This window comes from Scardinius erythrophthalmus (genome assembly GCF_964197995.2).
Source record: "Scardinius erythrophthalmus genome assembly, chromosome: 7".
Taxonomy (NCBI): domain Eukaryota; kingdom Metazoa; phylum Chordata; class Actinopteri; order Cypriniformes; family Leuciscidae; genus Scardinius; species Scardinius erythrophthalmus.
In genome coordinates, this window is record NC_138227.1 from 4,750,329 (window position 1) to 4,760,701 (window position 10,373).

A 10,373-nucleotide genomic window follows, 5' to 3' on the forward strand; every position below is an offset into this window, starting at 1 on the left:
TGCATGCATTGTTGAGTGTATTATTGTTACATTTACTTTTCCCATTTTAATTGTTCTGGACTTTGTTTGAATGGTTCAATTAAATTTTAGTAGTAGTAGAGTTTAATGCACATCCGCTTCACAGGCTATTTCATGGCAAATACAGATTATAAATTATATATATATATAATACAATTATAAATCAAAATGTTATACATATAATTCTATAAAAGATTAATTGAATGTACTTTTGATTGAAATTATAAAAGTTTTTCTTACAAAATACGTCCTTAAAAGTTTGTAAATTAAATTTTAGTAAATCATGTTTAAAAATCATGTTTAATTAATTGAAATCATGAAACCTATACAATTTAACAATTTATTGTTAAAAAAAATATAAATTTTTAAATGTGTTTTATTTTGTCTCAAATTCTGTTTTATTTTTGTATGGAGTCCATTTTAATGGTTTAGTTCAATTTTAAAAGTAAAAAAACTTTATTTTTTTCGGAACTAAAAAAAAAAACATTTTTTTCTGGATTTATGATTTAATACAAATTTTTTATCAAAAACAGTGGTAATCAAATGAAGGCATAAAACGTTAAAAAATATATATTTTAAAAGTAATCAAGTGAAAATTAAACATTTTATTTTATTTTTGGCAAACACAAGTTTACTGTTAAAATTTAAATCTGGATGAAAAATTTTGGCTTTTTATTCAACATAAAATGTGCAATGTCGAAATATGCAGAGAGACAAGCTATAAGGAATGTAAGCCATACAACAATACAGGAATATACATAATAAGCAGGAATTCTACAGGAATATGCATTTATATCCTCCTGAGACACAGAATTATTATTATTATTATTATTTTTTTTTTTTTTTTTCAAGTCATAACATTGTTTAGAGCATAAAACTTTTTGAAAAATGATACTGTATTCATATGTTATGCTGTGTCCTCTGTAGTGGACACCAGGACAAAAAATATGACATGAATTTATATGTATAGGCAAAAACAATGGGATTTTTTTTCAGGATCTATTTTAACCAAAAGTTGTATAAAGATGATTCTTAACTATGTTATGATATAACGGTATGAATTAATACATAATTTTACTTTATGCAATATGTGGGTAAAATGGCCATAAATTAATATTCCCATTCAATGCAATGTATCTATACACAGTATCTAATGTGTGTTCTTGGAGCAACATTTAATGAAAAAAGAAGTGTAATAATTGGAGTAATAATTAGCAACATTTTAATAATAATATCTAATATTTCATAGGAATATAGATGTATAACTTCCATATTCACTTGTTGTGTCTCCCATAATGCCTAAAGAAAAAGCACGTTTCAACATTTCAGTCGGAAGTATTCTGTTATCAGTCAGAGATGAGTGTGTCATATGGCAGCAATAATTCAATACAGCTATAAGATAATATAAGTCAATATGTGGTTAGTAGTAAGCATCATGTATTGAGTTGAGCAGAGTAACAAACACGTCAGGCTTGTGATCGTAACCCAAAGCTTCTGCCTAATGAATCAATGCAAATGAATATAGAGAAACACTTTTCCAGCGGCGCTGGTTCCGAAGTATTTTCTCCATTCGTTTCTCCCATTGGGATTCCAAAAAAAGTCTTCATTGAAGAGTTATAAGCCATGAATCAAGCCAATCAGACACGAGGCGAATCACAACATCACAGACTTTGATTGGAAGCAAAATAGATTTTGAAAATCAGACAAAAAGGGGAATTTTAATAAAGGGAAAGAACTACAAATCCCATGATGCATTGCGAACAGCATAATCAAATTAAAAACAGTGAAGAAACATAAAACTATTTTTAATTCGCAGTGCTTCACAGGAGTGGGCGGAGCTAACCAGATCTTTTAGCGAGTTTTGCTTGTTTCAACTCTGATTGGTGGAATTTTCTGTACAGCATTATGGGTAATGTAGTTTTTCACCACTTATTCCATTGTTACACGATTATTTAAAAAACTAAGCTGAAATAATGTGGGCTGACGCCTTCAACCGAAGCAAATACCATAGATTAATCGTAGCTCACAGTAAAGCTGTCTTTAAAGGTTCATAAATTATCATTAAAAATCAGTTTCCCGGTGGAGAAAATGAATGGAGTTTTTACTTCTGTTGCGCCCTTTTGCAAGAACAGGAAAAAAAGAGCAATAATTGTAACTTCAGGGTTGTCATGGACTTCTTATTTACCCCTAAAAGTTCATAGTAGTACCGTAAGGGTATATATTGCTATTTTAAGGAACTAAAATGCACTTTTAGAGGTAGATAAGCTACAAAGCTGTCGTTTTTGTGATCTATCCACTGTGTGATCTGATCTGATCGTTACTACACATGCTCAGAGAAAACTCTCTCTCTCTATCTATATATATATCACATGCTTGTGAGTAAAAGGTGTCTTTGGCTCCGAGACGAAGGGTCTGGCGGGTCAAACGTGACCTTTGAGCGGACAGATGTCTGCGGTCACTGTAGCGAGAGCTCTTTCATCTCACCTCTGTCTGATCCGACTCAAAGAGACCGTGACCGATCTGAACCGTGACCTTTCCCCCCCACCACCACAAACACACACAAACAAACACACACACACACACACGCACACACACACACACACACACACACAAACGCTTCCCAGAATTCACTCGTGGTTTACAGGCCCAGCATGATGTGGCCATCCACCCACGCCTCAGTGTTACTAACTAATGCCTAACTAACAGTGTTACGTTAACTAGTGCATTCTATATAGAAAGGTGCATTCCCAAATTTAGTTTTTTCCACTTGAATTGTTCTGGATTCCATTTACTTTTCCCATTTTAATTGTTCAGGACTTTGTTTGAATGGTTCAATTGCATTTTAGTAGTAGTAGAGTTTAATGCCGCATCCGCTTCACAGGCTATTTCATGGCAAATACAGATTATAAATTAGAGAAAATGTAAAAGAAAATTAAATATAATACAACATAAAATATTTTATAAAACAAAATGTTATACATATAATTCTATAAAAGATGAATTGAATGTAAAAGTTTTTCTTACAAAATACGTCCTTAAAAGTTTGTAAAGTAAATTTTAGTAATCAAAAATCATGTTTAATTAATTGAAATCATGAAACCTATACAATTTAACAATTTATTGTTAAAAAATATACATTTTTAAGGCCCTTGTGTTTTATTTTGTCTCAAATTTTGTTTTATTTTTGTATGGAGTCCATTTTAATGTTTTAGTTCAATTTAAATAGTCCAAAAACTTTTTTTTTTAGGAATAAAAAAAAAGTTTTTTTCTGGATTTATGATTTAATACAAAATTATTATTATTATTATTTTAAAAGTAATCAAGTGAAAATTAAACATTTTATTTTATTTTTGGCAAACACAAGTTTACTGTTAAAATTTAAATGTGGATGACTAATCTTTGAAAAGAAAGTTGAATTAATTCCATAATTAATATTATTCCCTTGGGAAGTACATTCTACTGTATAATAGTAATATATTTCTGTCAAAATTTCTTCAAGTTGAACCAAACTTTTATTTTGACAGGTTGTCCTGAAGGCCTTTGAGTTTCTCTGTGTATTTAATGCTATTTTTCTGAACTGAGATGTTGAAATGCTGTAGACGAGAGTCTCAGAGCGGCTCTGGAGCTGAAGTTCAAGTGTTCATGTCCTCATATAGTGAAACAAACACTGCGAGTGTCACGCGTGCTTCAGTGTGTGTAGGAGATCAATCATGCAGACTTCAGATGTAAATGTGCTTCAGTAATCACAGACACAAGTTCATATCGCAGTTTGATTCAGTGCACACTTGATATATTCATGCAAACTTTGCCAAATTCCATGGAATTCCGCATCATACTGTAAATTCCATTTGGATTCCGTGATTCCGTCCGCATCACCAAACTCATAGGGCCCTATATAGACAAGCATACTTCCCATAGGCTGCAAGGAATAGTGCATCTAAAAATTAAAAAATTGTCAGTATTTACCCTCATGTCTGTGTCTAATTCATACACTTTTACTGTAAAAAGCAGCTGGCTACATTTCAGCTTTTTGTTCCAGAATGAGGAAAATTTATGCAGATTTATGTTTTTACTGGCCTTGCATATAGGCTGCAAACAGGGGCATGCTGTAAAAATGTGATGTTAAACAGAAAAAATGTTCTTGTCTTTATCTTTTTAATAACACATAAGCACTTTCAGTTACACTTTATTTTAAGGTGTCTTTGTTACAGTGTAATTATATATTTGAGTACTGAGTAATATTAATTAACTACATGTACTTACTATAGGGTTAGGGTAGGGTTAGGGTTAGTTGCATGTAATTATGCATAATTTACTGTTACTATGGTAAGTACATGTAACATATGTAAGAAAGACACTGTAAAATAAAGTGTTACCGCACTTTCTACAGACTCGGGCTGTTAATCGCCCTTCAACATTAGTAAATAATTATGCTTCGTTTTCTAGGTGCATGATATTAAAACATTAAAACTTAAGATAGCATAAGAGCATATAAATGATGCAAACACAAATCATCTCCAGTCCGTCCGAAGCCACAGAGCATCACCTCTCATATCTAGTGTGTGTTCTCAGTCACCACACACACACACACACACACACACACACACACACACTATACTGAACATCTCGCAGTTATGCAATGGCTTTCATACTCAGCTAATGATATCGCAAACCATAACCATAAACTTAAACGTAACTCACTGACATTTATAACTAGCAAAAACATGAAGTAACACTTTGTTTTAAGGTGACGTAGTAGTTACATGTTACTACATTTAGTTACTATAGTAATAACTATTAATTATGCATAATTACATGCAACTAACCCTAAACCAAACCCTAACCGTAACTCTATAGTAAGTACAGTAGAATTACTCAGTACTTATTTGAGTAAGTACAATGTAACTGTCACCTAAAAATATAGGGTTACACTTTATTTTAAGGTGTCATTATTACAGTGAAATTATATATTTAAGTACTGAGTAATATTAATTAACAGCATGTACTTACTATAGGGTTAGGGTTTGGTTGAGGGTTAGTTGCATGTAATTATGCATAATTTACTGTTATTACTACGGTACGTACATGTAACATATGTAACAAGGACACTGTAAAATAAAGTGTTACCAAATTGTTATTTTCGAGTCTTTCAAATAGGGCAAACTGACTATGCATTAATAAAACATGCTCCAACATGCTACATTAATGCACTATTACATAAATCAGAGAATTCTGTCACAATCAGTCTCTCAGGAAGTGAGTTTTGCAAGAACAAGTACGGGGTTTATTCTTAATCACTTTATCTATCATTTAGCTGGAACAAACTTGAATGTCAACTCTGTTAATATGATTCTGAATGACAAATTTTTTCTATGCGTGAATGATGATATTATGCAAGAGAACAAGTACAGGGCTTATTCTTTATCACTCTTTCTATCATTTAGCTGGAACAAACTTGAATGTCAACACTATTAATAAGATTCTGAATGGCACTTTTTTCTATGTGTGAATGATGATAACTCATTATACAACCTTTGGTTTACAGCTCAGATCTTAACGCTCTCGGTTTCCACATCGGTTACAAAACACCACACACTTTCTGCAGTTATTTTGACTAAAATGCAAAAATGACACTTAATCTTAAGATCCATCTCTGTGCTTTCCCAAACTCTCTCTCTCTCTCTCTCTCTCTCTCTCTCTCTCTCTCTCTCTCTCTCTATATATATATATATATATATATATATATATATATATATATATATATATATATATATATATATATCAAAAGAACAGCATTAATCTGAAATCTAAAGCTTTTGTAACATTAAACACTACCCTTCAAAAGTTTGGGGTCAGTAAGAATTTTTATTTTATTTTTTGGGGAAAGAAATAAAATAAATCAATACTTTTATTCATCAATGATGAGTTAAACTGATCAAAAGTTACAATAAAGATATTTATAATGTTAGAAAATATTCTATTTTAAATAAATGCTGTTCTTTGGAACTTTCTATTCATCACAGAATTTTGAAAAAAAAATGTAAATAACTGTTTTCAACACTGATAATAATCATAAATGTTTCTTGATCATCAAATCATCATATTAGAGTGATTTCCGAAGGATCATGTGACACTGAAGACTGGAGTAATGATGCTGTAAATTCAGCTTTGATCACAGGAATAAATTACACTTTACTATATATTCACATAGAAAACAACTGTTTTAAATTGTCATAATATTTCACAATATTACTGTTTTTTTTATTGTTTTTAATCAAATAAATGCAGCCTTGGTGAGCAGAAGAGACTTCTTTTAAAAACATTAAAAATCTTACCGATCTAAAACTTTTGACCGGTAGTGTATATATATATATATATATATATATATATATATATATATATATATATATATATATATAGTGGTGGTTGATACCAACGTACCACATTTACTGTAGTAGTAATAATACATGTTGTAACTGAACTGTAACTGAATACACTGTGATTTCTAAGATTCGAGCTTGTTGAACGGACAGACGGACAGACAGATATGACGGCTCATAGTAGCCGCAGTTTCCACCAAAACAACTCTATATTTGCAGATATTTTGCTGGTTAAATCATAATAAATCAATGTAATCTCCTTAAATTACCGTAAGGGGCTTTTAGAATTGTTTCCTCTATTTGTGTTTTTTTTTCTTTGTATTAGTTATCTATATTTTACCACAGTTTTACTGTAGTTAAACACTGTAATAGAACTGTAGTGGGAGAAAAAGGTAAATTTGTGTTTCAAAGTAACCGCTGCGCGTCCATCCATTGAACTGAAAACGTTACACTGTTTCATTTTCAAACTCGAAGATTCCAAACAAACGGTTACAAATGTTGCAAAGCAAACATTCGAGTTTCGAACGCAGGGACTCGCGCGCTCCCAGTCCGCTGGTCACCGGTACCGTTATATCCGCACGCGCTCGACTCAGAGACCGGTGTCCGTGTCGGCGGTACCGGAGGGTTTGGACACGCAGGAAATATCGCGGATCTCGGACGGGCCGCTCGGTCTCAAGCGCTTTTTCTCTTTGCAAAACAACGCAAAAAAAAAACCTCACACACGTGTTTTATTACCTTGCTTCGGATCTGACCGGACGTGGAGACCTTCCGAATGAGTTTCTGCGGGGATCCGTGCTCCTGCTCCGGTTCACTGTCCGAGGACTCGGCCTCAGCAGCAGCAGCAGCAGCATCGACCGCCGCCATCCTGAGCTCCAGCCCCCGGGAGTCACTCATACACACACACACACACACACTCACTCACTCACAGAGACGCGATCCAGCGAGACCGGCTGCACAGCGCCGCCAACCGGACAAAGAGAACACTGCAGCCCAGGGGAGGGGGGAGAGAGAGAGAGAGAGAGAGAGAGAGAGAGAGAGAGAGAGAGAGAGAGAGAGAGAGAGAGAGAGAGAGAGAGAGAGAGAGAGAGAGAGAGAGAGAGAGAGAGTTTATTTACTTTATTTATAAAAACATTAAAGATATAAAAATGTTTGTAAAAAGCTTTAAAAAAGCAGCTATAAGGACTTAGAATGTTTGTTGTTCTCGATTCTCAAGACGTGAAATAGTATATTAGAAACGCAAATGCTCGTTTCTAAAAAAAATTTATTAAAAAAAAAATTCAGAGAGAGAGAGAGCGCCGCCTACCGGCCAGAAGAGCCGCGACAGCTGGGGAAAATACAGTGGCCCCCAAAATATTTGGACACACTTAAAAATGTCATTGCATTCGATTACGAAAATGTATCAAACCAAGTGCAATGTATCTATAAAATCTAAAAAAAAAAAAAAAAAAAAAAAAAAAAGATAGCATTGGCACACTTTAAATCAAAAATAATTGAAATGTTAAAACAATAAGAGCTAGTTGAAAATGAAGACAAAACCAACTTTGTGTTTATGAAGACATCCTGCAGCATTTAAGTGACAGCTTATGTCAGCTTAATGTGTAAAGACACATCTTTTTCATCAGCACCTGACCAATTAATACTAGCTCTTACCTTTTCTATCCTGTTTAAAATAATGTTTAAAAAAAAAAACTTTGCTACATGTACTGTGCTAGACTAACTGAGACTTGTTACCGCACTTCTACACTGTTGCCCTCTTGTTGGTTTGATTGCTTCTATTGTTCTCCATCAGTTGGATAAATGCAAAACCACCTGTTATGATACTTATGTAGTGCAATGAAATTTGATTTCCTTTAAAACAACTTTTACCATCATTTAAAGAACTATCCCCGTAAATAATTAATTCAAAATCACAACATCATCCTTTAAGGAAGTGAACCAGAAAGCGTGCCTTTTCTTCTTTTCTGAAAGAGCAATATAAAGCCTGAAGCGAATGCAGGTTATGGAAGAGTCTCGAACGCAACGAGTGTTTCCTGCTGCACACACACCCTGATGTAATGAATCTGTTCCAGTGCTGATCCGGATGGTTACGCAGCAGCACATATGTGAACAGTGGAGGACAGTAACAGGGTCAGGAGCTGGGCGGTGCCGTCAACAGGCTTTGTGTTCGTGTGTCCAGTTTCACATCTGCGTTTCACATCTAGCCAATGCATACTTCCTCACAAACACATAAGGATGCATTCCCTCAAATAATTCAATAACACATTCTTTCTGAACAAACACACCGTCTCCTTCAGTGGCTTTCTCTTTCACAAACACACACGCACCTTTTCCAGTAAATCACTCTTTTTACATGCTATCATATGATGGGGAGAAAACAGAGAAGCGATCCTATGCATATGATGTGCAATTAACAGAAATGTTTGTGATTTTTTTTGTTTTAGTTAACGATATCATAACTCTGGCTTATGTTGATTCAGTTCAGTTCAATAACAGCGTCAATGTTCAACTTTAAAAGCAGAGGATAATAGCTCAGTTTAGGAGAGAATCTGATTACAATCAAGCACAAAGCATGTTTAATGCATGTTTCCCTGATTAATAATTGGGGAATTCACATTGATTTAATAAAAATAAAAAATCAAGAAACAGCTGAAAACACACCTCTTCTAATCCACAACTATAAACTAATAGCTTTTCCTAGTCTGTTCTGCATTTCACTTGTGCTCAAACTTATACTTACTCTCCTCATGAAATCCTCACAGGTTATAGAGCCTCTGAAAATAGATCCGTCCATCATTTGGTAAAAACAAACTAAAGTCACTTTTGCATTAAAGCATCTACAGTGGAACTCAACGCATGACATGCACGTTTTGAAATGCACAAATGCTGAAGTACACTGCAGTTACAAAAAACATCAACATGACTTAACATTGCATATTGTTCACATTATACGCATAAACCAGAATGGGATGTGACCTAGCTATTTTTTTTTTTGGTCTTTAAAAAACTATTCTGTAAATAAATAATGAAAATAACATCTGTAAAACATAAACAGCTTTAACAAAATAGTCAAATAACGATTTTTTCACACACACACACACACACACACACACACACACACACACACACACACACACACACACACACACACACACACACACACACACAAAGAGGAAAAAAAAGCATTTAGTTATTGGTGTTTCTGCACTGTAAAGTGGCCTTGGGGTTTACCGTGGGGAAAGGCACCATATATTTAAAAACTAAATAATAAAATAAAAAATAAATAAAATGAATTAGATTAAAACGAAAAAAGGAAATAAATAAAATACACAATTATAATTATTATTACAAAAATACAAGCTACTCATTACTGTTTTTTTCTGGTTGTATTTTGTACTGACTTAATCTTGTTTCTGCACATCAATCTAGGAAAAATGACGAAACTGTCAAAACTGCATGAAATAAACGGCGCAGCCATCACAATAATTACAGTGTGAAGCTACAGCTGTCAAAATAAAAGATTAAAATAACAAATGCACTGCTGCGTTATGATACTCTTCAATGCCATTAACAGATCTGTGACAAGATATTCAAGGTACTATTGTGACATTTTCTCACAGAAAGAGTATTCTCTCTGTCTGTGTCTGTGAGTGTGTGTCTCTGTGTGTGTGTGTGTGTGTGTGTGTGTGTGTGTGTGTGTGTGTGTGTGTGTGTTCTGACCTGGATCGGGCCAGAAGACTGCCGTGTTCCCATGCTTCCCTGTATTATAAATCATCTCCAGAGAGGCATCAACTCCTGTTACAGTCCTGGCGGAGCCGCGCCTGCTCTCACACTGCTGTGTCACACACACAATGGCTTTCTCCTATTTTCTCTCTACTGTATTATTATTACTCATGATATTCTGGGCCTAATGAGGTCGATAGAAAAAAAATCCGACTCCCAGTGGCCGAACACACAAACACGCACAGGTGCAGGTAT

General features: G+C 34.0%; 1 protein-coding gene across 1 annotated transcript in view; it reads right to left on the reverse strand.

Annotated features, from left to right (window-relative positions):
- The window catches only part of dgkd (diacylglycerol kinase delta), a 46,256-nt gene extending 38,974 nt beyond the window's left edge, over positions 1 to 7,282 (reverse strand). Inside the window, exon 1 of the mRNA XM_081371555.1 lies at positions 7,134 to 7,282. Within this exon, the coding sequence (XP_081227681.1) occupies positions 7,134 to 7,262 (129 nt within the window). The 5' untranslated portion in view covers positions 7,263 to 7,282. The remainder of the gene's footprint in view (positions 1 to 7,133) is intronic.
- Positions 7,283 to 10,373: the final 3,091 nt, after the last annotated feature.